The sequence below is a fragment of the Lotus japonicus genome, chromosome 1 (genome assembly GCF_012489685.1).
Source record: "Lotus japonicus ecotype B-129 chromosome 1, LjGifu_v1.2".
NCBI classification, from domain to species: domain Eukaryota; kingdom Viridiplantae; phylum Streptophyta; class Magnoliopsida; order Fabales; family Fabaceae; genus Lotus; species Lotus japonicus.
Window position 1 is genome coordinate 92,874,363 of NC_080041.1, and position 27,850 is coordinate 92,902,212.

The 27,850-nt window shown below is 37.1% G+C and overlaps 5 protein-coding genes across 7 annotated transcripts; 1 reads left to right on the forward strand and 4 right to left on the reverse strand.

Moving 5' to 3' along the window:
- Positions 1-868: 868 nt before the first annotated feature.
- LOC130727875 (probable serine/threonine-protein kinase WNK5) lies at positions 869-5,392 on the reverse strand. 2 transcript variants are annotated; one of them, XM_057579147.1, is made up of 7 exons: positions 4,521-5,392; positions 3,486-3,751; positions 3,105-3,328; positions 2,841-2,998; positions 2,342-2,666; positions 1,899-2,270; positions 869-1,466 (listed from the first exon to the last, which is right to left on the reverse strand). In XM_057579147.1, the coding sequence occupies exons 1-7, from the start codon at positions 4,596-4,598 to the stop codon at positions 1,039-1,041; spliced, it is 1,851 nt and encodes a 616-aa protein (XP_057435130.1). In that variant the 5' UTR covers positions 4,599-5,392; the 3' UTR covers positions 869-1,038. The 2 variants fall into 2 exon arrangements, with proteins under 2 accessions (XP_057435130.1, XP_057435131.1); XM_057579148.1 differs by having other exon boundaries at positions 1,899-2,255; positions 4,521-5,387.
- Positions 5,393-6,369: 977 nt separating this feature from the next.
- Positions 6,370-12,507, reverse strand: LOC130727876 (uncharacterized). The gene is made up of 10 exons (XM_057579149.1): positions 12,369-12,507; positions 11,340-11,696; positions 11,072-11,188; positions 10,808-10,890; positions 9,702-10,147; positions 8,879-9,054; positions 8,123-8,208; positions 7,851-7,984; positions 7,138-7,437; positions 6,370-6,663 (listed from the first exon to the last, which is right to left on the reverse strand). The coding sequence occupies exons 2-10, from the start codon at positions 11,682-11,684 to the stop codon at positions 6,500-6,502; spliced, it is 1,851 nt and encodes a 616-aa protein (XP_057435132.1). The 5' UTR covers positions 11,685-11,696; positions 12,369-12,507; the 3' UTR covers positions 6,370-6,499.
- Positions 12,508-13,744: 1,237 nt separating this feature from the next.
- On the forward strand, positions 13,745-17,340 carry LOC130727877 (ATP-dependent zinc metalloprotease FTSH, chloroplastic). The gene is made up of 5 exons (XM_057579150.1): positions 13,745-15,207; positions 15,926-16,172; positions 16,270-16,453; positions 16,671-16,842; positions 17,007-17,340. The coding sequence occupies exons 1-5, from the start codon at positions 13,888-13,890 to the stop codon at positions 17,226-17,228; spliced, it is 2,145 nt and encodes a 714-aa protein (XP_057435133.1). The 5' UTR covers positions 13,745-13,887; the 3' UTR covers positions 17,229-17,340.
- Positions 17,341-17,372: 32 nt separating this feature from the next.
- Positions 17,373-22,476, reverse strand: LOC130727878 (serine/threonine-protein kinase BSK1-like). Of its 2 annotated transcripts, none has more exons than XM_057579151.1 (9): positions 21,912-22,476; positions 21,684-21,819; positions 20,412-20,545; positions 20,115-20,220; positions 19,613-19,698; positions 19,010-19,198; positions 18,477-18,641; positions 18,268-18,381; positions 17,373-17,828 (listed from the first exon to the last, which is right to left on the reverse strand). In XM_057579151.1, exons 1-9 carry the CDS (start codon positions 22,212-22,214, stop codon positions 17,580-17,582), a joined length of 1,482 nt encoding a protein of 493 aa, XP_057435134.1. In that variant the 5' UTR covers positions 22,215-22,476; the 3' UTR covers positions 17,373-17,579. The 2 variants fall into 2 exon arrangements, with proteins under 2 accessions (XP_057435134.1, XP_057435135.1); XM_057579152.1 differs by having other exon boundaries at positions 21,908-22,476.
- Positions 22,477-23,695: 1,219 nt separating this feature from the next.
- Positions 23,696-27,153, reverse strand: LOC130727880 (protein ALTERED PHOSPHATE STARVATION RESPONSE 1). Its single transcript, XM_057579153.1, has 4 exons — positions 25,956-27,153; positions 25,704-25,867; positions 24,778-25,001; positions 23,696-24,537 (listed from the first exon to the last, which is right to left on the reverse strand). The coding sequence occupies exons 1-4, from the start codon at positions 26,818-26,820 to the stop codon at positions 23,865-23,867; spliced, it is 1,926 nt and encodes a 641-aa protein (XP_057435136.1). The 5' UTR covers positions 26,821-27,153; the 3' UTR covers positions 23,696-23,864.
- Between the last annotated feature and the right edge of the window lie 697 nt (positions 27,154-27,850).

A 27,850-nucleotide genomic window follows, 5' to 3' on the forward strand; every position in this document is an offset into this window, starting at 1 on the left:
ACATGGCTTTAATAGACAAATGATGGTAGCAAAATAAGATTATTTGCATGCAACATCATGTATCACCAAAATGATCTTTATTGCCATTTTTCTTCAAACGCACAGAGTTACTTGTTCCTTGATGTTTCTCCCCTAAATCACTATCCCACAGTTCAAATAGCTTTCTTTGAATATTCCCTTTCTGTGTGTGTGTCATCAGCTTTCCATGCATAGAATAAAACGTGTGGCCAATTTGAGTTTACACACCAATCAACGAAGGCTCGAGGAACCCACAAAATGAAGACTTCATAGGCTTTTGAAGGTAATCGATCACCCTATTTTTACTAAGGTTAGCCATCAATGAATATTGAATTGGCAACTATACACTCTTTGAAGTGGCACTATCTTTTGCCAAAGTTGCTTTGGAGCTTTCTTTAAATTTCCTTGCCGAAACTTCCCACTTTTCTGTCCTTGTCTTTACTTCTATATAAAGTTAATTTGTTGACAACAAAAAGATAGTTTGATTATTCATAACAATTTTTTTATGAAACATATCAGATTAGTTTCTCTTTAACTTTGTTAGTATCAAATGAAACTTCTTGTAAGCTTCACTGATAAATGATAAATCTAAGTTATTCAATTTATTTGTACTTGCATTCCCACGATTTCATAATTAATAAGGGATATAAGGATGGATTCAACCACCCTAAAAATGGATTATTGATGTACTTGTGCGGTTGTGCCTACACCTAATCATGTTCATTTTAGTACATGTTCTATTTTGTTAAAAGCATGGTTGACCCAATTTATAAGTCTCATTAGTATAGACATAGTATCCTTTGCATTCCATATTAATTTCTGCAATCACATGAGAAAGAACACAATGAAGTTATTACAAGCAAGTAAACATCTCTCTTAACATAAACATATATCATTATTACAAGTATTTCACAATATTCAGATGAGTTCATGTCATGTGGTTTACAAATATTCACAGATATGGGCAATAAATAAAGCCCCAAAAGTAGTGAAATAAGAGTGTTTCTGAATCCAGGAGCTTCAAAATGCACCTCCTTCTGGATTCTGAAACCCAATATTCTCAATGGAACCGACCGTCTTGAACATCCTCCTTTTGTGCATCTCCTCGATCAGAGATCGCTGTTGATGTTGTTGTCTCCTCACATCTACATACGAGTGTATCCTTGTCAACTTTCGAAATCCATGTCCTGGCCCATGATGCCTGCGAGAGTGAGAATCAATTCTTATGTTGCAAAAATGTTTATCAACGTCAACATCCTCTTCTCGAGGACAGAATCCTGAGCACTTGTTATTGGCCTTTGGCGTACTGCAGGAAATGTGTTCTGTTCCTACTACAAATATTGGATTAAGTTTCTCTTCATTGCCTGAGTCACAGTAGTGGAAATTGAAACACTTCAAGGAGTTCATTGAGCTTTCAGAGCTTTCATCATCATTCATAAATAGATCATCTGCAAACAGATACAATCCATAAATTGCATTGAAAATAACTGGAATAACTAAAAACCTTTGAATTTATTAAGCAACACCTCAACATTGTCTGGTGTCCAAAGCTGAAAGTGTCAGTGCAGTTTGAATAATCGGTGTTAACACAATTGATTTCGAATAAAAATGATTTTGATAAAATTGATTATAGTCAACGTGAGTTGAAAGTTGAGTAATTTATGTTTGCATAATGAAAAAATGGTTTTCGTAGGGTAATATTGTAACATAAACTACTCTCTCTAGCTTCTAACCGAATGACTCTAGGACCGAAATCAATTCCAGAAAATGACTACCAAAGATCCATATTGTTGATTTTACTCTATTAGAATTGATTGAGGTTCCACAGCGGGAAACCAAACACACACTATTTGCATAATTAGTTGAAAGAAGAGAAGGACCTTGATGCCAATCTCGAGCAAAAGGGTGATGGTTCTCACAGAGGTGGTTGTTCTTGTAGGAGGAAGAAAATATTGGGAGAGGACTGTGAGACGAAGAGCTAGAAGATGATGACAAGAAAGGGTGGTGGTTACTGATATCATCCTCTTCTTCATAGCTAAAACTGTGTTGTTGTTGATATTTACAAGTACCCCAATCCTTCCATGTAGGAACTAAAATTGATATCTCCTCCTCTATCATTTCAGCAATTTCTAGTGGTTCCAAGTCTCTGATTTCTAGTTCGTCAACCATCTCCGTTGCCACCTCAATAGCAGTGTCATTTATGATGTCAAATGGGAAGTATATATTTCTTGTTTGCCCTGCATTCAAATTTTCTTTTAAAGCAACACATTTTGCATATAGTAAGACAAAAAGAAAGATCACATCTAGTGCTGAAAATGCATACCTTTTTTGTTCGAAATTTGTACTTTAAGGAAAATTGTGTTATCCTCTTCATTTATTGACCCCGTGATGGTCATGTTTGTGGTCTTTGTTTGGTCACACATTGAAGGTTGCTTTTTGGAAACTGCTGCAGTGAAATTGAGTGGGGGAGTGTGTTTTCTTGGCAGTGTGGGGCTTGGCAATGGCGAGTCAAGTTGGTCCGTAGCTAAAAATGTATCCAACAAGAGCTCCTTTGCTGATAACCTCTTAGAGACATTTGCCAAACACTTTCCCACAAACCTTTGAGCTTCCAAATCGTGGATTCTATAAAATGCATTTGGTAGCTTACCCTGTTAATTAAATCAAATTATGTGAATGAATGTTCTGGTATGGGGTTAGGAGGTTCACTGATCAATTATTCCAAAAGCTTAAACTATTAACAGCTGGAACCTCCCCAATAATTTCTCTGTGACCTGAATTTTGATCCTAACATGTTGGGGAAAAAGGTTTAGTTTTAAACTTACAGAAGTAACTTTCTTGTATATTTGAGCAGGATTGGAGCACTCGCTGTATGGGAATTCTGAAGTGAACAACTCTATCATACACATTCCAAATGAGTAGATGTCTACTAGCTCATTGTATTCCTCTTCATACAATTCTGGTGCCATAAATTCTGGTGTACCTGAAGGATCATACCAAACACAAAATTTCAGTTCTATAGACACAGTTTAGTTAACAATATTCATTACAAACATTTTAATACAAAAAGAAAGGGCAAGAGGAATTGCCTATGACACTATGAGCATGTCTGGAGCCACTAAGAATGGCTGCAAGGCCTAAGTCACCAATCTTGACCTGCCCCAAATGGCCATTGACAAAGATATTATCACACTTCAGGTCCCTATGTATCACAGGAGGATCATGGTTGTGCAAATACTCCAAACCACTAAGAATTTGGCGTGCCCAGTTCTTCACTGCTCTGATATCAACTTGAGGGTATTTCTTTCTATACCTACGTTATATAGATGTACATATTATCATGAAAATAAGAGAAGCTATAAGAAACAAAAGTAAGGAAAAGATGGAGAAGAGAGTATAAATCACCCTAAGCTTTGTATTTTTGCCAAATAAACATATGAAGACTGAGTTTCAAAGGGTTGATTAATTACTCTCGTAGGGTGCCAGAGGTGAACAACTCAGTGATGAAGTTGAATGTTCTACCACGGACATCGATCCAAGAATCATGAAAGATCATGATGGAGTCATGGTCTAAATTCTTGAGGAGATGAACCTCTGAATATAAGCGTTGAAGTTGGTCTGGTGAATGAAACACATCACCCAGCTTGACTTGGTTCCAAGCCACCTCTATCCCGAGGACCTCATCAAATGCCTTATACACTACCTTCATAGCTCCTTTGCCTAGAATGTCCCTGAACTACATTCACCAGTAATCATGATATTACATATTAATTAGTACTTTAACATTAACACCAACTAGACAATTAGATAAGATGTCCAGAAAAGAAATAAGATTAATTTACAGATACTTGTTTTCATTAAAAGTCAAACTTAACTGTGGATGTAGTATATCAATGGAGAGTTTCAATCATTCAATTTCATTCTTTATAAATTGACCCTTGGATGTACTAGAGAATTAACTTGTGTGAGCAAGATGATGGGCTACAGCAGCTAGACAAGCCCAAGACTAGGCTTCATTCTTTATTGCCTCAGTGGATGTTTAGGAATTGGTCTACAATTGATTCTAAACTCGAAATCATTTTCCGGAAGAAACTTAGATGAGTAGCTTTTGAATGTCAGAATTGATTCTAAAGAAAAGGAAATTGATCTAAACATGCTAATATACTATCAATTGTAGACTGCAACTGGAAGTTCTTTATAAAAGAAAAATCAAGTTCCACATTCTGGAATGATCAAAATTGGGTAATAAAGGGGAATGTCATCAATTCTCTGCTAGTTCATACTCCTCCATTCACTTGATATCATATCAATAGTCAGAGAATTATGGGTAGAAGCTTTGATGTGAGTAGCTTAAATATAGGTTACAGAATTAATTCTGATAAAAAAATAAGTTGATCCAAACTTGCCATAATTCATACCCCTCTGGTCACTTTATATCATACCAATATTCAGACAGTTCATGATCAATTCACAAATCAAGAAGAGAATTGATCAGAAACACTTACACGTCCATATCGACCAGATGGGTTTGTTTCAACATATCCATTAAGCTGAGCTTTGCCTCCTAATCTTCCCTTGTACATGGCTCTAGCTGCTGAATCAATCACTATGACTAATTCTGGCTTAAACTGGTACGTGTGTGTTATAGACTTTTTGAAAATTCACTTAGCAACAACAAACAATTGTAATATAATTATATATGTAATTATCTCAATGGGATGAGCTTAAAAATCTACTGAAAAAGGTAGTTGCTAGATGATCCGAGGCTTCCACTCATGATTCTCATACGAGAAGACACCAGACAATTGCCACAAGAGCCTCAAGTTGTCAACACTAAGCATAATCCATGCCATGTTTACAACTCCACAAGAAAGCTCGCAGAATTGTTTGGTAACCATTGGTGTCAACAGTCTCGAGAGATGAAGAGCTTAACCAGGAAAGGGTGTCCCTTCAAGTTATTTATATAGGAAGACAAAGAAACTGTTTAAGAAACTGTTTTGAATAGATTAGGCAATAAGATCACACCACTGATAGTGTTTTATGAGCCAAAAGTCTAATGAGAGGTGTGGTTGAAGAAACTTGTGGACTAAAAGAATTTGACAAGAATATTGAAAAGGCAATGATCAGAAAATGAAAAGACCACAGATAAGTCATGGAAAGGAAGCTGAGCTTCTAAATTTGAAGAATCTATGGCCATCTTCTGATTGAAACATTTGTGAATGTGGGAGCAAGAGGAAGAGAGAATCTAAGGAAAAGAAGGGTTGCAGAGATTTTGATTTTGGAGTGAAAAGAACAGAGCTTGAGCCTTTTAGGATTTGGTTTTGTTGACTTTGGAATGTGGAAAAAGAGCTGGGGTTGGTGTAATATAGAAGAGCCTATGCAGATAATAGATTGTACATTGCACAGTTAAAACTTAAAATTAATGTAATTATATAACAAAAATGTGGACGACAATGAAATATACAAGGTTGGAATTCACATAAACCATGTACTATTTAATAATTTGTCTGAGTTTTAAATATCATCATTACAGTGATTGGGATGGAATGTTATAATAAAATAGAAGGTGTTCGTGTGCTGATTTTTGCTAGTTTCATGATAAGAAATGTTGACAAACTTGCATTAGATATTTTTAATATATGAATAATATAATTCAATCGTTTTCTGACAATAAAACAGAACTGTACTCATATAAATTTATCGATAATGAATGCAATCGTTATAGTGATGATTCCGTCTGTAATTTGAGAAGCTGTATTATTTGGAACCACGACATTTTCTTACAAGCTCAACAAATAAAATAACATCTATGACATAATATATATTCTCATTTATAGTTTTATCTTCTCACATTGAACTCATATCTTCACATCCTTCCCTCCACCTGTTCTATGTCGTAAGTAGAATAGAGGTGAGTTGTGCTTAAATACGTCAGATGTGAAAAAGTATTTTTTTCCTCACATAACCTAGGTAGTTGTACTCACATATTATTTAGGAACATACATATTCTATGCACCTAAAAATTGAAACTAGCATTCGCCAACAAACATTATATATAACGACTATCACAACCACTTGTAAAAGCTTGTTTTTATTATCCATAAAACTATAACATCTTTTACGATGAGTCATTTACACGTCAATAATAGTGGAAAAAGCTTTACATGAATAATAGAAATAGAAACATTTTAAGATGTATTTGATTACATTTTTAGAAAACAATTATAAAAAAAACATGTTTGATATGAACTATTTGAAAATATGTTCTTATAAAAATATATTATTTTAAATTTTAAAACTAAAATCTTTAAACATCTGAGATATTTTTAGCTTTTGTTCTTTGTTTTCAAGTCACGTATTGTTCAAATAATTTTTTTTTTCTTTATGAAAAATAAGTTTTAAAAATGTTTTTGAAATTGAGAAATAGAAAGTAAATATAAATCATATTTTTATCTTATATATATGTGGCTTTCTTTTGATATTTTTAATAAAATCCAAAAGAATTTCCCTTTTGCTCATTCAAGAACAACAGCAAGTCTTTATAATTTTCCTTTTCTAAATGAGAATAAGCCTTAGAAACATAGCTGATCTCCTGTCCATACATATACGATGCACATGCTGCTTTGTATGTGAGTAACTGCAAATCACCTGGTCCATAAAAAAATTGGTAGAACAAATTAAAATGGCTAAGATAAAACAATAAAGCGTGCAAGTGTGTTGAAATATGTCTAGTGAAATTGAGATACAGCCAATGTAAAAAAATTCACACTATTAGATATAATAGTGGTAGGAGGATTCGACTCCTCAAAATTGAAGAGTCACTTTTAGTGTGTGAAGTAAGCTATCACTAAGTATTGAGATATCAATGATAGTAATTTAAATAACATCATAGTTTGTTATACATGTGCAAGTATATAATCCAAATAAAATAACTGCTGATTTCTCAATCAACGGTTGTAATAATTTACTTTGCACTCTAAACTGGTCTTTTCACTTGATAGGAGCCAAACAGCGTCATTAAAAGAGTTTAATCTCCTAGGTATTACCATCTTAGAGAAAGAATGTATATAATTGGATCATATTGTAAAATAGTTTGTTGAAAATTAAAATCAAAATATATACCAGTTTCAATATCTGATTCTAGCTTCCTATTGCTGAAATGTCTTGTTAGCCACCACCTGCAGCGAAGTCTCCATGACTTTCCTGATATACCCTCTGTAAATACTTTTGGGGTTCTGTTAAAGGAACAATGTTGCCCCTGCCCATTTTCATTTTGAATGGAGCATGTAGACATGCAGTCTTTTTCGCAGAGAGACTGTTTATAGAAACATGAAGAGAACACCCTCCATATACTGTATTCTGCATCAGTAGCATCTAAATGCAAAGCAATCATTTCCAGAAGAGATTTGAGGCTATAGTCTCCTACAAAATATCAAAATAAATCAATTATTGAACTAGGCATGGCCATGGTATATCATTGGCATATAATGGTATTTCTGTGTCTGTAGCAGAAGAATAGAGTTTTCACTGGCAAATATTTCTAAACCTATGGGGCCAAGGTGTGACAACCTCCAATCAAAGAACAGCATAGTTATTAGTATTTGAAGAGGTTAAGAAAGAATATATAAGCTAATTTGAAACTGGAAGTTCTTCAGTAATTCCAAAATTAGTTACAGTCTCCAACTCTTTCAAGATCACTTTTCTTTCTTCTTTTTTCCCCACTTCTTCATCGCACATCTATTTCAACTCACTTTCAAGCTAAGATTGGTTTCAATGCAAGAGAGACACAAAAATTATTCAAATCATATAAAACAAACTATTAGGAATGAAAGTACCATTTTGGTGTATCTTGATAAGTTTTCTTAAAGCATCGTGGCATGTTGGATCCTTCTTTAATATATCCTCCAAACAGCTATGAAGCAAGAGAGGGTTGTTTCGATCAAAACGCTCCAAGAGAGCAGCCCTTAATCTGCAATTGTGTACATCAGTAACTTTATGAACAAAACTAAAAGGTACTATGAGTAAAATACCACAACTTACTGATCTCATATTGCTGGTTTAAGGACTATATGTACATTAATAATAGTAAGATATAAGGGATGTTTACCTGATTGGGAGTACAGAAAATGAATTATAGCATTGCTTCTCAAGTGTAGTAAGAGCCTTATCCACTTGACCTCCAATAAGCAGCAGCTGGCAACATAAAATAAATTGAAGCAATTGTTAATATCTCAGAAATAATTCCATGTAAACAACAATTGTCATATAATTTTTAATGTTTATACTTTATAGTAGATGCATACGAGAAAGGAAGCCTACGATAAGGTTGCAAATCACAATTTGACCCTGTTTGGAAGAGCTTATTTGAGCTTATCTTATAGCATAAGCACTTATGCAAGTGTTTGGGAGAGCTTATATAAATAGCTTATGGCCTACCTATAAGCTAAATGCTTAGAAAGAATTCAGACTTAGGTGCACTCCATAAACTATCAATTTCAAGCATAAAGTGAATTTATATCCTCCTTTCATTTCATTAATTTGTTGAAATGGTCTTATGGTTGTTATTGTCATTAGTTTAGCTAAGCTGAGGTACTTTGACAAGGACAAAGTGAACTGAAATAGCTATGATATTGCATGCATGGGAGCATGACCATGACATTGCAAGTTTGCAACACAAGCAACTTAAACATGAAAAGACAGAAAACACTTGTTGTTGACAACAGCATCTTGGTTAATTGCAACAGTTATCATTATTCACTTCTACAGTTCTAAACCTCATTTTTAGTTTACTGAATAATTACTTTAACAAAATAAAAAATATACTTAAGTGGTTCCAAAATCATGTGATATGTATGCTCCATACCTGTATTAATGGAAGTAATGCTGCTGATGCAGAGGGATTTGAGTCGAGAGCTTGTTCTAAATATTTTACTGCATTTTTATAATAGTCAGTAGTCGGATTTCTGTGCCTGTACATGAACTCCTCAAAACTGTCCTCGTTGGAAAAGCGCAAGGGAAACAACCACAAATCAAGCCCCCCTAAGTAAATGCATAAGATCAATATTAAAGTTACTGGTGAACTAAAGAGTAATTACTATGCAAACCTAGAAATGCTTTGTAATATAGATTGAGACTTAATCAGAGGTTGCAACAGAAAAAGTAATCATGGGCAAGAGAAAAACTACAATCTAGCCTTGTCAAGGTAATCACAGTGAACTGGTCTAGATCAGAGAAGAAAGGAAGAAAATTCTTATTTCAATAGAAAGAAATGGATACAAAGAGTTACTGACTTTCGAGAGGTCAGTTCTCTGCACCAACTAATTCATTTCCAAAAGAATAGCTGTACAACCAGTCAACTACCTATTCCAAACATAGGAGTACTAACTAACTATTTACATAGGCCAATTAATTAATGCCCAAAACTAACTGCTAAGCCTCGGGTACCGGTAACACAGGCCCAATAACTCAAAAATTCTTGTTTCTACTATGATACACCTTATTTATAGGTGGTTTATATCTGTCACACGGGCAAAAGAAAACTCAATATTTTCAGTCTGACTAAAGTCCATAAATAAAAAAGGAAAATGCATATACAGGTATGTGTCATTGTCCATTCTCATACAGGTATGCTGGCACAAGAATATATTTTCACATGTACATGATTATCCAGGAAATAAAAAACTTACCAAGAGCATGCAAGGTGTCTTGTGTAAGACCTCCACTGTTAGAAAAAGGGCCTCCCACTCCTTGACGTTCTTCAGAATTCAAGTAAAAACCTTGCAGCTGAAAGGTCTGATCTGGTTTTTCTCTAGTATGGTGATTATCATCCTCCACAAAAACTGCCGTATCTTCGTTGACGCCCACCTCCCTAGAAATTTTCCTATCATTCATGACTGATGCATCTAAATCACATTGAAATTGGGAGTCAGCCATGTGGGTTTCAACTGTATCTGACTGTCCAACTTCATTGCTGAATGAGGTTCCTTCCATACGTGAGTTCTCTTGCAAGTCAAATTGGTCTGAATCTCTCCACTGAAATTCTTTGGGGATAGAAGAATACCACAGCTTATAGAATGTTAAACCCATAATTATCTTTGACACAAGATCAATATCAACTTTTTCTTGCTCAAGGCTAAAGAAAAAACCAAAAGACAAAATAAACAAGAGAGACAGAGAGAGTAAAGGGAATTAGAGAAGAGAAAAAAGATTTGATCCCAGTAACTTAGTTATAACACTATTTCTTAAGCCATGCAATCTTAAGAGAAACCATCATTAATAAAAGAAAAAACTCATTTTCAATGATAAGTTTGCATTTGGTGTCATTTTATATCACACAAGATAAAAGAACATGTAAAGTGTATCTGGTCAAGCTGAAATTTTTTGACAGGACATTATGGCATCATTTGATCCATCTAGACTCACCAAGCAAGATAAGATTTTGGCTTTTGTTGAATCAAGATATCATTTCAGAAAAATCTCACAATCAGACAAACAAATCCATGTACATCGCGCGGTACACGCACTAGTTTCATAACAAGTACCATAGTCCATGCTTAAGATTAAAACATTATTCTTAAACGTCAGGAGGATTAATGATGATCATTAAAACATTACCAGCTACACAAACTATATACAATTTACAGAATAATATATTACTGCCAATATAATTTTTAACTATAATGGCATACAACCATTTGACCACCCTGCCTACCAACGATGAGTAATGATATGGTGCAACACACATTTCACTACAGAGGCAAAGAACTAAGCATTAAAAACTAATATTACGTACCATAGAGCAATCTGATATGCATCCCCAGCATTGCTTCGCGCAAGACAGAATAACATTAACTCCAAATGAACTACATATCTGCTCTGCTTGACAAGTAAAATTATACTTCAAGAACAGAAGACTTAACGATGAAGTTGGCAAAATAGATTTATAAAAAAGGTCTCAAGTGCAAAATATAATTTATTTATCAACTATAATTTTGATAGATGCTAAAGTGAATTACTAAACATTAAACATAAAGGGGAATTTTTTTTCTGAGCATACCTCTATTGGCCAATTCTTGATTGATCCAATTTTCTTTGACCAAATATCATAGAGATTCTTGATCTGCATTGGATTAATAGATTGGTTTTCCACATGCTTAAGAAGCTCCAATAAAACCTACATATATACAGCAATACATTCTGGTGTTCATAAAGACATAAACTAGTGCAGGATACCAGTGATAGAAGAATTTACAGCAAAAAGTGTAACAGTTTTAGGAGGAGGGTGAAAGGAAAGTAGGAAACAGAGGTTTTGCTAAGTGAAATACCCAAAACTTAAAACGATTCTTGAAGGGAGAGGTGTCATTAAGGGTTCCCTTCATGTACGCACTGAGAACGCCGCTAGCTTCGACCCAGTGGTGCTGCTTCACAAGCCTCCGAAGCAGGTAGCACAGCCTCGTACGATTTTCCAACCTCAAAGGCTTGGGACCAAGCCCGATAATGTAGGAAGGCCTGGTCAGCGACAAGAGAATCCTCTCCGCGAGCTTCTTTCGTGCTGCCACATGGCCATCGTCGTCGTGCATGTACTCCTTCCTCTTGCGGTGTTTCGACTTCTTGGTGGCGGCATTGTCATTGTTGTTCTCGTCTTCTATGTCTGATGCATCAACATCCATTGACCTAGCTACCTGTAGAGCAGAACAAAAATGTAACACCCTATTTCTATTACACTAGTAGTTAACCAATTAATAGCGAAGGTTTTCTACATAAGTACTTTATCCTAACAAACATTATAATAAGAACCACTATAGAGGAATTTCCCAAGCACCCTTTTTATTCAATGCATGCATCAGTCAGTAGTGGTGAAACTTAAGCTAATGAAGCAAGATACAAGCAGTTATGATTCCAACTTCTAATATTGACACGGTATCCCAAGGCATGATTCAAACATTATAACAGGATATTACACCACAGAAGTAGAATTACAGAATGCCTATACAATTACAGAACCCAAAATATTTCATATATTCCAATATTAGTAACAACATAAATATCAAAAGGCCATGAGATATGTAATGTAAGCACTAAGTATATATATATATATATATATATATATATATCCAGTAAAACAAACAACCTCAGAATCTCTGTTAATGCCTAAAACCAGTTAAACAATCCTTCAAATGCGATTCAAGTTTAATGTGCAAATGCGAAATTGTAGACAATGGTAACCCAATGTGATTATAAGCAAAGCAAAATTATAGACAAAATTGTAAGAGATTAATTACACAATCCACAAGTTAGTATAGTAATTGAACATAGAGAGAATACACTTCGTTCTAATTTGAGTTTTGGTTTACCTCGCTGCGATTCAAGCTTCGTTTTTGCAGTAGACACTGAGGAACACGATGGCGGTTGTAGGAACTAGGAAGTGACCCCTGCGACACTGCACTGCAGCTTCAGCTTCAGGTTGGGGGGAATTGAACTAACACGAAGACTAGCTTAACGCACTGGGTTAATTTATTAGGCTTTTTTGTTCTAAGTCCACTTAACGCATTGGGCTGATTGGGCTTCACATTGTTGTATGATATGGGAGATCAATTTAAGACCACTATTACTCAATTTCTCACAGCTCTTTAATGTTGTAAATACTAAATTGCCCTTACTTAAGTTTACTATTAGATTCTGAAATCCCGGAAGGTATGTTAAGTTAATCTTCCCAAAGGTCTAATTCTCATAATACAAAGTTACGTGTTCTTGAAAGCCTGTAATTAAAAAGCATGTGATATGTGTTTAAGGTTTCACAGTTCTTGAAAGTCAAACTCAATTTGAGGACATCTTAGCGGACTAAAAGACATGCATAAGGGCATTCGCTAAAAAGTCAGACTAAATGACTAAAGAACAAACATTTCGGCTGACCATGTCCGCTCGATCACCTAAAGATTGAGATACAATGAACTAGGGTAGGACAACCAAAGGTCTTTGCCCACTCAGAAGTCTAACTTGAAGGACCTTCCTCACACTTGCAGCCATGCAGGAACAACCTTCATGAACTCCTAGCCTATGAATATTAAATATAAATTTTATTGTTCACTTAGATAGCGTATTATTCCAAACATCTGCACTTAGAGTCCAACAGTTGTACTGACTTAAGCACTGAGATGTCTTTTGCAGGTGCCCTCGTCAAGGAACTTGTAGCACCATCATGACCTTTGGGCCACCAAACATTTCATTATGTTGTCATCCACCTTCACAACCAAAAGAAATTAAGCGCAAATTCTCATAACAAGTTTTTATAACCTGAAGGTGTAAAAATTAACTTGCGTTTTTGATTTTAGAACACGATATTTTCAACACAAACTTGGATAACTTTGAGATCACGTTAAGTGAGAAGACATATTCAATAAATATTTTTCCATACACACCACACATGAATCAAACTTTAGATTAGATACTTAAAGTCTTCTATTATCATGGTAATTTAACCCTGACCTGATATTTACTTTTCTTATTAGAAATTAGAAATTGGGCTTGCGGTATATAAACGAATGAAGCCCAGGCCACGTGTATGAGAGATAGCCACCACCCAAAATTTATGGCATGGATTCAAGCAGGTAAGCTTTCCTCTTACCACTGATTCTAAACACAAAATTGAAGACGTAATTGAAATCAAATCTCGATTTCACACACAGAAACCTGTACATATATATATATATATATATATATATATATATATATCTTTAGTCATTACCTTCTTATTTCTGAGATTTTTTGTTAACCCTCCTCAGTTCACCCACACTTCCAAGTCAATATATTATTGATCATTATCACAACATAGTTTAGATTTAGATAGAGGAGAGAAAGAAAGAAAGAAACACCATGGCTTTCTCAACCAGTGCTTTGCTCTCCACAAACTTCCTAGGAACCAAGGTTCTGTTATCACCCCCAACCCCCAAAACAACCAAACAATCACTTCCTCTACCCTCATGTCTCAACACATGGTCTCAGAAACCCAAGAAAAACATCAATTTCTCCGAACCACTCAAATTGGCATCTTCACAAGCTGCCTTAGCAGCCCTTATCTTCTCCTCCGCGAGCTTCACCGCCCCTGAAGCTATTGCAGTAGCAGAAAACACCACCCCTCCTCCACCGGTAATCGAAGCACCGCAACCCAGCCAACTCAACGCCGCAAACTCCTCACCGTTTGCTCAGAATCTCTCCCTCACAGCACCCAAGCCGCAATCCCAGAACTCCTCTGACCTCCCCGATGGGACCCAGTGGAGATACAGCGAGTTCCTCAACGCTGTCAAGAAGGGCAAGGTCGAGCGCGTGAGATTCAGCAAGGACGGTTCCGCGCTTCAGCTCACCGCCGTCGATGGCCGCCGCGCCGGCGTTATTGTGCCAAACGACCCTGACCTCATCGACATCCTTGCAATGAACGGCGTCGATATTTCCGTCTCTGAAGGAGAATCAGGTAATGGGCTCTTCAGCATCATCGGGAACTTGCTGTTTCCGGTGCTTGCGTTTGCAGGGCTGTTCCTCCTCTTCCGTAGAGCTCAGGGCGGGCCTGGAGGACCCGGCGGGCTCGGAGGACCCATGGATTTCGGCAGGTCGAAGTCGAAGTTTCAGGAGGTTCCGGAAACAGGGGTGACCTTCGCCGACGTGGCCGGTGCTGATCAGGCGAAGCTGGAGTTGCAAGAGGTGGTTGATTTCTTGAAGAATCCTGACAAGTACACTGCGCTGGGTGCGAAGATTCCAAAAGGGTGTCTTCTGGTTGGGCCACCGGGAACAGGGAAGACCCTTCTGGCGAGAGCGGTGGCTGGTGAAGCCGGCACGCCGTTCTTCTCGTGCGCGGCTTCTGAGTTCGTGGAGCTCTTTGTGGGGGTTGGTGCGTCCAGGGTGAGGGATTTGTTTGAGAAGGCGAAATCGAAGGCACCGTGCATTGTGTTCATTGATGAGATTGATGCTGTTGGGAGGCAGAGAGGGGCGGGGCTCGGTGGTGGGAATGATGAGAGGGAGCAGACAATTAACCAGCTCTTGACAGAGATGGATGGCTTTTCTGGAAACTCTGGTGTCATTGTTTTGGCTGCCACTAACAGACCTGATGTTCTTGATTCAGCATTGCTAAGGCCTGGCCGATTCGATAGGCAAGTTACTGTGGACAGACCTGATGTTGCAGGAAGAGTCAAAATTCTTCAGGTAACTCAAAGCATGCTTGGTTTTGTGTAAGAAACTCTATAATTACTTCTGTTAAGAAGCTATGAAGTGTAGTTTATAGACTTAACATGCTTTAAATTGAGTGAGAGCACTATCAATCTAATTGTCAATGCTATTGGTAGTTTGCTTTTTGTTTAGTTTTAGAAATGTTTAGTAACTCATAGCATGTTTGGTTCTACAGTGTGAAACCTCATTATCATTTCTGATGAGAAGCTCTTATAGCATGTTTGGATCACTCTTGGTACTACAGAACAGAAGCATTTTTCCTGAACTGATTTTGGTTTTATAGTCAATTGTAGAAAGATTTACAAGCATGCACTTATAGCATGAGTAGCATTTTGTATCAGCTTCTTTTTTCTTTAGAATCAATTCTAACACCAGAAGCTTCTTCACATAATTGATTTGGGTTTTAGAATCAATTCTTACAAGAAACTCTATAGCGTAGCTTTTAAGTCGGTTATAATACTGTGTCCGTCACTCAATCAAACACACACGGTAAAGTGTAGCTTGTGGACTTAGCATGCTTTGGATTAAGCGCCACCACCAATCACATTATCAATCTAATTGCCTAAGCAATTCTTAGTTTACTTTTTGTCTAGTTTTGGAAATGTTGTTGTAGTGCATAACCTTGATTGCAATGAAGTTTGTTTGCAGCTACATTTCTGTGTGTGTGAATTAACTTGCCCATGCTCTCTTTCAGGTGCATTCTAGAGGAAAAGCACTTGCCAAAGATGTTGATTTTGATAAGATTGCCAGGAGAACCCCAGGGTTCACAGGGGCTGATTTGCAGAATCTGATGAATGAAGCAGCTATTCTTGCAGCTAGGCGTGACCTCAAGGAGATTAGCAAGGATGAGATATCTGATGCGCTTGAGAGGATCATTGCTGGACCAGAAAAGAAGAATGCTGTTGTTTCAGAAGAGAAGAAGAAATTAGTAGCCTATCATGGTGTGTATTTTTGTATGCTATATACTTATACATGAGCTTGGTAGCATTGTTTGGGTCTCTTAACCCAATTTTTTGTTCTTTATTTATGATTTTACAGAGGCTGGCCATGCTCTAGTAGGTGCTTTAATGCCTGAATATGACCCTGTTGCCAAGATATCCATTATTCCTCGTGGTCAAGCTGGTGGTCTCACCTTTTTTGCTCCCAGCGAAGAGAGACTCGAGTCTGGATTATACAGTAGAAGCTACTTGGAAAATCAGATGGCAGTTGCACTTGGTGGAAGGTCAGTGTACCCTGCAGTCCACTGAAACATGCACATTACCCTTATTTGGTTTAGATTTACATTTTGATATTTGCTACTCACTACCGGTGTTGTTATTGGCTACTATGATGTTGTATATTTAAAGGGACATGTTCTCGTAAATGTGAGATCCAAGATTTTGAGCTTTTGAATAGATTACATGACAAATTGCTAATAATCTATCTACATGGCAAAACAGGGTTGCTGAAGAGGTGATTTTTGGCCAGGAGAATGTCACTACCGGAGCATCAAATGACTTTATGCAAGTTTCAAGAGTGGCGAGGCAGATGGTTGAGAGATTTGGGTTCAGCAAGAAAATTGGACAAATTGCCATTGGTGGAGCTGGTGGAAATCCATTCTTGGGTCAACAGGTAGGCAGAAACCCGACATCATAGCATGTTTAGATAAACTTCTCTTTTCTTAAAAATCAATTCTGAATCCGAGAAGTTACTCAAAGAAGTTAAGTGATTTAATGGCAATTGATTCCCATTGTTTTATGTACATTCCTCACCATTTCAAATAATTGGAATTGCAGATGTCAACACAAAAAGATTACTCCATGGCAACTGCAGATGTAGTGGATGCGGAAGTAAGGGAACTGGTGGAGACAGCCTATTCTAGGGCAACACAAATTATCACAACTCACATTGACATCCTTCACAAGCTTGCTCAACTTCTCATAGAGAAAGAAACCGTGGATGGTGAAGAGTTCATGAGTCTATTTATTGATGGAAAAGCTGAATTATATGTTGCATAGTGATACACTTAACCCACATAATCATGTTTATGTTTGTACTGTAAGATACGCTGAGACATGTACACTTGTAAGAATCAATTAAATATATTTTATCAAATTCTTGGTGGAAAAATAGCACAATAGCTTACACAATAAGAAATATGGTTCTTCCTTCCTCTATGTTACACCTTTGAGTGAAATGAATCTCCAATTTCAAGTTTCGACAGGGGTTTGCTGCTGAAGCACAAAAATATTATGAATCTTAGTCCAGTAAATACTTGTAGGAATAGTTTTACTTTGTAGGAATAGTTTTACCACCGGCTCAAATAGGATTGCCTCATTTGACGATAAAAGTGGTTTCAATTGAAAAGTTCATTTGCCTCTTGGTTGCCCTTTCTCTTCCAGAGCAGAGGCCTCTCTTAACATGTCAGCTGTGTCCTTATTCATGTTTAATTTGGAAAGAGCAACCGCCTGCATGTAAAATGCCACGGACCAGTCAGGATAGACACATTGAGCTTGCATTGCATCTCTGAGAGCAGCATCTGGTTGGTCGCAAAAGAGATGGCAAAGACTTCTTCGTGCATAGACAGTTGGGGAGATCATGGTTCCAACACCAATGAACTGCATATTGAAATTGAATTAATATGATACAAGCAAGAGGATCCGGCTTCACTACGGTCATAGCTTTGGAGCCATTTGATCAAAGATCGGATGATTCATACTTAAAATCAGATTTGAGATGTATAGCTAGTCTCTTTAAACTTAGCCAGCCAATCTTGATCAAAGGGTTCTGGAGCAATGGCTACAGTAAATTTAGTTAAATATAACTGCACCAAAATATGATCTTTTAATGGACAACATGGTACAACTGTTGAAGGTTTAGGAAAAGGTCAGGTTTTGTTTTCTATTGATTACAGGAGTACTAATTCAGCAATCCCGTGACACAAACATTTGATCTTGGAGTGACATGGCGACAACTCTAACCATAGTGTTGGGGTTTTCCTATGATGTATGATAGCATGCTACATGAACAAATTTCTTTAATATGCAGAATAAATACCTGAGAGTAACACTCAATTGCAGTTTTGAAATCCTTGTCCCGAAAGGCCAAGTCACCGCGCTTTCTAGCCTCCAACATATCCCTCGTTTGCTGCGTCCATTCTTGGAAGGATAACTACATATGATTATGAAGGCATGGTTAGTGTAACATTCATATTCCTAATATAAACATAAAGAACTTTTATGATTTTATCTCTTCAAGTAAAGTACCTCATTATTCCCTTCGTCATCTCTGTAGTTGGTCATCAACAAAATCTGATGAATTGCAGTCAAGTCCATGCGAGAACAAGCATCACCCATTGGAGATAGAGGATGCTGTGGGGTAGGAGGTGTTTCCTCATGCTTTGCAATTCCAAGCATAACATACGATGGAACCTGACAGCATAAGAGACCTAAATTATGAGCCCGAAATCACTGTCAGTTTCTAACTAGTTGTGATTATATTTTAAATAGGACAAAGCAAATTTCCCTTGTTTCAGTAATCTGAAGATACCCACTAGAAAAACATTGCTTAAACAGTAAAGAACACACCCTTTGAGCAGAGCAAATTCATCTGATCTCAGTAATATGTGAAATATATGTGACATATCTTAATAGAGTGATCTAATATCTTGTAGAGGGATGTGCGAGACTGCTAGTGCATCTAGTTTTGGTTGTCATATTAGCATTTCTCTAGCTGACTATAAAAATGATGAGAGACAAAACAAAGTTTTTAAGATATAAAAGGGAACAAAAAAGCTCACATCTTGTTTAGTTTGTAGTGCCAAAAGTGTTGTAACAAGGTCCTTGGTCTTGGGCCGCTCCCGAGGTTCATACTGCAAACATTTTGAGGCAAGATCGAAAACCACAATAGCCTCTTCTGTTGAAAAGTTTCCCTCCAAATGTGAATCCATGAGGAGTTGAATATTTTTACCTCTTATCATGTCAAGAGCCTGAATAGTCAAAAAACCTAATACTGTGATAACTTGCATGGAAAATGACCATTATGCAATGAATAATGAAATAACCAGAAGAAGAATGTAGAATAAACTATTGCCACCAAGGACCTATTTGGTTAGAAGAAACATTTTCCATTTTCATTAATAATTATATTATATAAATTACATTACAATAGTATTTTCACTTTGTTTTCACTCTTGACTGCTTTATCATATAGGCCTAGAAATAGGGTCAACTGTCCAGAACCAAAAATTCTTTCCAACAAGCAATTCATGTATTGAAGACATGATATGCATATTAAAGAAGAAGTTGCTTGCCATAAATCTGCCTTTCCTAATTATTTGAACTACCAACTCATTCCAAAATACAGATTGTACGAGTTAGTTAATGCTTCAAAAAATATGTACATGAGTTGGAGGGATATGCTTGCCACTTAGAAGATCCAATAACACAGTCCCAAAGCTGAAAATGATACTTTCTGGGGTCACCCTCCCTACAAGCATAACATATAGGCTAGCTGTTACCAGAAGTTGTGAAGCAACCATCATATTCAAGGTCAAAGCAACAGATATACAACATAAAAGCTTCCTCAGCAAGACAAACAACATGATGACGTAAACTTAATTGAGCTAAATATTCTTTTGCAGACTGGCAACTAATTGATACAAGAATGCTCCACAGGAAATCCTTTTATTTATTGTATCCAACATCACAGTGATTTGTTGGAAACCAGAAGATTTAGACAATCAAACTCTAGCTTAGAATTCAAACTTGGGATAGTTAATAGTTTTAGTTCGAGCTTAATGAGGCTTCTAATTTAATTCTAACATAAAAAGTGACTGAAGAATTCAAGGGGTAATCATGAAGAAAGAACATAAAATATTATGTGATACAGAATTACAGCATTACCATTTCTCAGATACTCAGGAGGAGTATAAGCAAGATTTGTGCTATAACTTTTCCCGTCCCTGCTGTTCTTAATCAAACCAAAACATGAAAGTCGGGGATCACCATTCTGCAAAAACATCAACAAAAGAGTAGGAAAAAAAGACTTAAGAGAATGCCAAATAATCACAGATTTAAGAGAATGTGAACTCATGATATGATGTGGGGACGTATGTGTACTATCAGTTACAGTAACAGATTACAATAAATATCAACGTCAAAAGAATATGAGAAAAGGTATTGTCTTATAAATTAAAATACCTCATCAAATAAAACTCTGTAAGCATTCAAGTCATGGTACAATGGATAACCTTTGATACTACAATAGTCTAATGCTTCACTGATGAATAGGGCAACTCTTAACCGCATGTTCCACTCAATTGTCCGATTTTCCCCTGTCATACATGAAGCAAAAAACTAATTACATACTGCATGCTTAACCTATACAAAGTTGTTATTTTGTGATCCAATAAACCAGCCAAGAGCAACAAAAAAAAGGATAATACACCAGATGAAATTTTAAGACTAGAATTTGGGAGGGTCTAACTCAACCCGAAAGTTAGCTCAAGAGTTGAGGGTTGCTCTACCATTTATAAAGGCTATTTATGTCGTATCTCTAGCCAATGTGGGACAGTGGGACTTCTAACAAAGACCAACAATGATATCAAGGAAATATCGTGTAAACCAAAGCTACAGAACCAATAATTTTAACATAAACCTCGTGTAAACCACTATACCAAGATAGGCAAAAGATGTTTGCTTAACAGTAAAGATAGCTTTAACATGGAAAGTTGTTGGCTAATGGTTATGGTTTTGCCATCGAAAATATAAATTGTAGAGAAACAGATGCTTTGTATGGCAGGGTGAGCAATTGCAATTCAAGTGAAGAGTATTATAAAAGTATATTTAAATGGTTAATACAAAATCCATCCTTGTTCATACATCTAAATGGTAAGAACAAAGAACTAAAAAGTCCCCATACAAGTGATTCATAGCATGTCTGGATCAGATTCTCTTTCCTCAAAATCAATTCTGACACCTAAAGCTAGTTACAAAGTCTTCTAGCTAGAATTGACTTCGGCTGTAGAGTCAATTGTATAAGGATTTCCAGGCATGCACTCAACTATTATTCTGTAATTTGTGTATCAAACCAAAGAGAAGGTACAGACTACAGAACACTAGGTGATCATGCCACAGTTACTGTTCCATTGCAGCTACTTCACAAGAATTGGAGTTGATGGTCATATAAAGAAGAATCAAGTGTAAGAGAGTAATAGAGTTAGTAAGTATTCATTCAAACAATGCAAATGGCAAACAAGATAGAAAAGCAGTAAATAGTGTTGGTACCAAACCACGCAGCGAAAAGTGACCAACAACTGGTATCAGAGCTTGATGACAAGAAATGACAAGAAATTATTAGGAGTATGTTATTTCTTGTCATCAAGCTTTGATACCAGTTGTTGGTCATGTTCCGGAGCGTGCTCTGATACCAACAAATAGAAGGAATATCATGATTCATGACACACTACATACAGTGGAAAAGATGTTTGGCTAGAGTGTGGTTGGGCATGTACTCTGCAACTAAGAGCCTCTCATCCCCATCACAGCAATAACCAATCAAATTGGCAACTCTACGGTGTCGTAATTTCCCCACTCCCCAAGCTTCATCCTACATGCCAAAACAAACATAAACATAACAAACAAAACCAAACCACAGAACAGAACAGAACAGAACAGAAGGCAGAGGAATTGCATACATACAGCGAACTGCTTAGGATCAGGCCAGGCGAATTTGGAAAAGCGCTTAACAGCAATCCAGCGACGGTTATGGCTGTTGTGGAGGCGACCTCTGTAGACGACATTGGAAGCTTTCTCGCCGCTCTCGGAGACGATGTGATCGGAGCTGAAGCTGTTGGTGGCGGATTTGAGGTCGGAGAGTGAGAATTCCGAGAACGCCGGCACGTCGGCATTGGAGGAAGATGCAACAACACTGTTATCGAGGTTGCTGTGTTGATGAGGAGTTGAATGGTTGGGGATGCAAGGGCAAGATTGGCAACATCCCATTGGTTAGAGCGTGACTGAGAAGAAAGCAACAATGGCGGCACCGCAGAGAAGAAGAAGAAAACAAGAGGAATACGCAAATGGTCCTAACGACAGCACAACATACGCACCCGTGTTTATGTATGTGGGATCAGGAGAAAGAGGTCGAAGAGGTTTCATTTCTTTTCTTCTTCTTCTTCTTCTTCATTTTCTCTTTCTCTCTCACTTGTCTCGTCCTCTCTCTATCTGCACTGACAAAAAACCTTCTTGTCGCTCTCTGTTTTCTCTTGCACCGTTTGTCCATTATATACGCTCAGGGATACTTTTGTCTTTCCATAATTGCAGTGTGCATCTCTCATAAAATTATGCGGATAAAGATTCTCTTTTTAATTGAAAAATACTTTTTTAGTTTTAAAAAAAATTGAAAAACTTATCAACAAAATGCATTATGCTATGGAGTTGTGTAAATGAATTTTATAGATCCACCTATAATTAAGATGATTTAACTCAAGTTTTTTCTATGGTTATTTAGACAAACTCACATAATATATACTAGACAATAGGTAGTAAATACATACTCTTCTTATTTTCTACTTTCTCATCCTTCATTTTCCGTTACTGTCCAACACACAAAAAAACTAACCCTAACTATTTTGTCCGATGAAGTTGCGGTGGCCTAGGAACCTAACAAGCCCTTGACGATCAAAGTTGTTTAGGTTGCTATGTTGCAGGTCTAAGTAAAAACTCTCTACACCGCTCTTTGTCACATCGTTGCGTACACTTAGAGCGGTAAGTTCTACCATTTTCTCTTTCTTTTCCATTTTCCATTTCCCCCTTTTCCCCAAACAAAAACAAAGTTAAATAGAATTGGTCAAAGTTCTATTGACTTGCTTTGCAAGATTCAAAAAAGACTCCTCCCAAAGGCGGCGACGTTGGTCCGCTCCACCTTCATGGAGAGTTGGAGGGAGAACAAAGCCTCTTAGCCCGACAACCCTCAACATTTTTGTTAGCCTTCTCTTTTTGCTTGGCGAGGATGATGCATTTCTTTTTTTTTTTTTACCACAAACTCCATTTACATCTCTTTTTGTTAGGCCAGCTCGTTGAGTTTTGCAGGAAACGAACACCGCCATCGCGCTCCAAGCCACAAACACCACTCCGACTTGTAAATGATCGTTGTTTCGTCGACAAAGTCACCGCATCTTTATTGTGAACCACCACGATCTGATGAGAGAAGGAAGTAACGACCGTGATTGGTGGAGAAGGGACCACCCTAGTAACGGTGTTCGAAGTGGGGGCATCAAGGGACCACCATAGTAAATTTTGCATATTGTAAATTACCAAATAGGCATTGAGATCACTGCCAGTCCCAAAAAAAAATGACCACCCTAATCTTTGCCCCCATTTCTATACATGCATTTGTGCATACTATGTCCATATTTTTCACCTCTCTAATGACACTCCATTATTGGTTTAGGCTCAAGGCTGCATTTTTGTGCTTTCATCTAGAGACAGAAGTCCATAATTTATCATAACATCATATAGTTTTGGTTTTAAATGCTAAACATGTATTCGGAAAAATTGAGATACACCTGTGTACAAAAAACTAAGTTCAGAATTAAGAAAGGTGTAAGAGATAGGTTCAATCTTAAATATCAGAATCCGAGCAGTATAAAACTATTGAATTTTGCTGGATTCTCCCAAAACAGGGTTCTCTTGCTTCATTTGCTGGCTAAGTTCTTCATATACGCCAGCAGTGGTAGCAGTGAACCTATCCAAGGCAACAAAGATCTCTTTCAGTCCTGATTGAAGGCTGATCATATCAACAACATCACCATGATGCACAGTTTCTTCTCTTGCAACTGAAACCACCTTGTGCATTTTCTGCTCCTGCCTCTTCAAAACTTTCACTTTTCTCTCCAGTTCCTTGTCCAATGTTAACTTTTGCTGGAGGTCTAATATATGCTTTTCTAATAGCTCATTCACTCTGAACATGAATCCAGTTATGGCTTCAAATACATTCTTCTCTGAGAGATTATCCACTGCCTGTGACCATTTGTTACAGATCACATACACAGGTGGTGAATCATCTGGTATTTCTTCAGGTTCATACATTAAACATCGTACTAGCCAACCATTCAAGGCTTTCACATAGGATTTCTGGGCCTGAATCCAATCTGAGAAGCTCAAATTCCATTTCTGTACCTCGGATTTGAGTTTTATTATTGCATCAATATGGGCAGTGCCAAGCTTTTTATTGAATGAAGTGGCTTCTGAAGTTTTGGTTTCAGCAATTTCCTCATACGCCAATCTGTAACACTCTTGCATATCTTTCCACATTCCTAGAAACCTTTTCCACATGTAGAGGGAAAAGTGAGAAAAAATGAAATATAATATTCTGTTAGATGTCTTTTATCAAAAGTAAAAATATTAATTATTAGTTGTCCATTTTTCAACCCTTTCACAAAAGGTGAATCATAGCTACACAATTACTATCAATTATGAGTTAAGGTCATGGCTATACCTACCAACCTTACTAGAAGGTAAATTGACATGGATTTAATCATAGGAAACTTCAATTATAACTTACATGTGAATAAACCTGTTGATCTGTGGCCACAGCTCCTCTTCTGTCAACTTGCTAATCGTAATAGATATCTTGTCAACTACTTGGATAGAGATTTTCATTTTTGTAGCTAAAACCCCAATGAAAGCTTGAACAGAATCAATTTTGTGTGCATCAGCATCATTTTTAAGCATGCGTCTCAACTGCCTACACTTCTTCTCATGAAGTGTGCGCAATTTTTCCTCAGCCTGAAAAAACAAAAGGAACATTAGGGAATAGGGATCTACAAAGTTAATAGAGGAATTAAATTGAAATTAAATGTGATCAATAGTTGCCAAGTAAGCTTTTCGCCTAAACAAGAAGGGGATGGAGTAATATTTTGTTATATTCTTGGTGAAGTATGCTCACAGCTGGTAGTCGTGTTAATTATTTCCTTCACGGTAAGAGCACTATGTGGTAGGGGCTAGGCGATGAGTTTTTTAATTCACACGTTTCTTAATTTCTTAGCAGATAATTTTTCAAACATTTTTGTATTTTATGAGTTTTAAATTGCCATTGCAGTTCACAGTTGTGGCTGCCTCGCAGGATTACAGACAAATGTGGAGTGGTGCAGCCGCAATTGCTTTGGAAACTCCAAAACCCATTACGTCGGGGCTGATGTAGGAACTCCAAAACTCGTTATGTTCGAGTCGCAATTGCGCGGTCACGCACACCAATTTTGAAATATTCATATATGAAAGTACAGACAAGATTCATAGAGTGAGATGTCAACTACACAATGGCTTCTAGTCCCCACTTCTCTGCAAATCAGATTCTCCTAATCTAACAATCACCAAAAGGGACAGCTTTACCCCTTCAATTCTCTTTTATCATGCCAACTTGCTCTCTATCATGAAGAAGCAAAAGCAACCCAAAAAGAAAAGGGAAAGAGAGTGCAAGTTTAACTATACCTTAACTTCATGATACAACTTCTTCTCCCACAGACACACCTTCTTCAAAGTAGAGCAGAGATTCCCATAGCTGAGTCCTTCTCCTTCATGCCCACATGGTCTCCTTCTCCCTCCAACCAATGAGGAATTAGAGAGAGCAAACACATGCATCACCTTGCATGAAACTGATCCCACAAAAACTTGTTCAATCATAAACAAATCCAAAAGTTTAATCAGAAACCAAACAGAAAAATGAAGAGAAATTCACATTACCTGGTATGAAATCAAGTTGTTTATGGTAACGGAGCTTCCCAACTTCCAGCATTTCCAAAATCGAGTTCCCAGAATCCGATGCTCTAGCAAATAGAATCTGAATCTCTTTCACTGCTTCACTGAAACCTTTCTTCTGGTTGCAGCATTCCTCTGACTCTTTCGATTTTTCCTTGGAATCAGTATCAGTCTCATTTTTCTTCAATTCACCATTGTTACTTTCTGCATCATTCTTCACCTTACCTTCAATTTTGGATTCAATTCCAGACCCATCACCATCACCTTTCTGCTGCTGAGTCATCTCGTGACTCATGACGATTTTGCCATTTTCCTTCTCCTCCTCTGTAGAGTCGTTGTCAAAACTCGCACTATGACCGTACGGCAATTGATAAGGCTCGAAGAAATTGAACAAATCCCAGGCTGAGCTCGTCGGAGGAGGCGGCGACGGTGCCGATTTCGAACCCCAAAAGCCACCGCTATACGGCGGAGAAAGCGGCGTAGCAGGGGATAAAATGCGGTGGTTTAGATAATCATCATAACGAGGTGGTTCATTATCTGCATCATGATCATCATCGGATTCAGAATGCAGAGGAAATTCATCAGAACATGGTGGCGGAGAGTGAGGTGGTGCTGCTACTGGCAGCGGCGGCGGCGGTGGTGATGATAAAATTGAAACGGTTTTGGTTTCTTGGAAGTGATCGAAGAAGCAAACGAGAGCGGGGCCAAGGGTTCTGAGGGAGTCCATATGCGCCACGTGTGCGTCGGCGAGGGCGTAGCTTTGACGGAGTGCTTCGTCGGCGAACTTGCAGCGGTCACGGCAGAGAGCCACCGCCGGAAGGTGATCGAGGCGTGAGGTGTTGCATCCCATTGTTAAACGTCACGAATCAGCGTGTGTTTGGATTGGATGAAGAAAACTGAAAAGTGATTTTGCAGGTTCTGAATCGTTGTGGCGTTTCGAAACAATGGAACGTTTTGGTTTGGTTAATTGTAATTGGTGAATTTGATTGAATGAATTAATGGTATGAAGAGTAAGGTGCAAAAAACAGTGATGATATTAGAGTGGCGGGTAGTGACTTATAACGTCTCTCTTTTCTTTTGTATTTTTAAGCATATGGTCCTCATTTTTTACCGTTTATTGTTTTCATGATAAGATTAATTGCAGAGTCTTGGTGAATGGTGATCCATGTTGGCTTTGTGCTAGTACTTCAGTGGAATACTTGCAGGAAAAAAGACAAAACAAATTCCTTAAATTAAGACTAGTCACTGTTTTGTACTTCAACATAAAACAAGCAAAAAAGTCTTCTTAGTATAATATAATTATAATAAAATAGATAATACGATTTTCAGTTTTTTGAATTCTTATTCTCAATCTCAATTGCTGATATTAGGAGAATGTATCAATATTATTTAGTAATGCAGCTAAAAACTTTCTTATCAACTCCCTATCAATTTTATGAAACATTTTTATATACTTTTGGAATATTGTCTAAAGAGTAATGCTATATAATACGAATTACACTTTAACGAAACATAAGAATCAATAACATATCTAATTTTTATGTTGGTTTTTGATGGAATACTTGGAGGGTGGGCAATTTAATGAAGGTTGGCCAATCATGTGTAATTTTGCGATAATTCGTTACTTTCGTATCGTAACAATGAGTCCTTGTCTAAATGACTCATAAGTGTTACTTATGTCACCTAAATGAATCAATAAGATTATCTATAAATAAACTAACAAATAAAATATAAAAATTGAATTCAACTTATCTTAAATGTAAGGTTCACATAGGACTATGAATTATTTAACCCAATTTTTTTCACGGTGATTTCAATAATCCTTTTACTTTTTAGCAATGAGAAAAAATAAAAAAATGTGCAGAAATAATTAAAAAGTT

Coding starts and splice junctions, on each gene's coding strand:
- LOC130727875 (XM_057579147.1), bottom strand. CDS start 4,598: ATGTACAAGGGAAGATTAGGAGGCAAAGCTCAGCTTAATGGATATGTT. Junction 2,999..3,104: donor ACATGCTCATAGTGTCATAG/GCAATTCCTCTT, acceptor ATGATCCTTCAG/GTACACCAGAATTTATGGCA. Junction 1,467..1,898: donor TGCTCGAGATTGGCATCAAG/GTCCTTCTCTTC, acceptor ATCTGTTTGCAG/ATGATCTATTTATGAATGAT.
- LOC130727876 (XM_057579149.1), bottom strand. CDS start 11,684: ATGGATGTTGATGCATCAGACATAGAAGACGAGAACAACAATGACAAT. Junction 7,985..8,122: donor TTTTCTGTACTCCCAATCAG/GTAAACATCCCT, acceptor ACACAATTGCAG/ATTAAGGGCTGCTCTCTTGG. Junction 7,438..7,850: donor TATCAAGATACACCAAAATG/GTACTTTCATTC, acceptor GATATTTTGTAG/GAGACTATAGCCTCAAATCT.
- LOC130727877 (XM_057579150.1), top strand. CDS start 13,888: ATGGCTTTCTCAACCAGTGCTTTGCTCTCCACAAACTTCCTAGGAACC. Junction 16,173..16,269: donor GAAATTAGTAGCCTATCATG/GTGTGTATTTTT, acceptor ATGATTTTACAG/AGGCTGGCCATGCTCTAGTA. Junction 16,843..17,006: donor ATCCATTCTTGGGTCAACAG/GTAGGCAGAAAC, acceptor TTGGAATTGCAG/ATGTCAACACAAAAAGATTA.
- LOC130727878 (XM_057579151.1), bottom strand. CDS start 22,214: ATGGGATGTTGCCAATCTTGCCCTTGCATCCCCAACCATTCAACTCCT. Junction 21,820..21,911: donor CTGATCCTAAGCAGTTCGCT/GTATGTATGCAA, acceptor TTTGGCATGTAG/GATGAAGCTTGGGGAGTGGG. Junction 19,699..20,114: donor TCCTGAGTATCTGAGAAATG/GTAATGCTGTAA, acceptor TTATGCTTGTAG/GGAGGGTGACCCCAGAAAGT.
- LOC130727880 (XM_057579153.1), bottom strand. CDS start 26,820: ATGGGATGCAACACCTCACGCCTCGATCACCTTCCGGCGGTGGCTCTC. Junction 25,868..25,955: donor ACAACTTGATTTCATACCAG/GTAATGTGAATT, acceptor TTGTGGGATCAG/TTTCATGCAAGGTGATGCAT. Junction 25,002..25,703: donor AGTTGTATCATGAAGTTAAG/GTATAGTTAAAC, acceptor TTGTTTTTTCAG/GCTGAGGAAAAATTGCGCAC.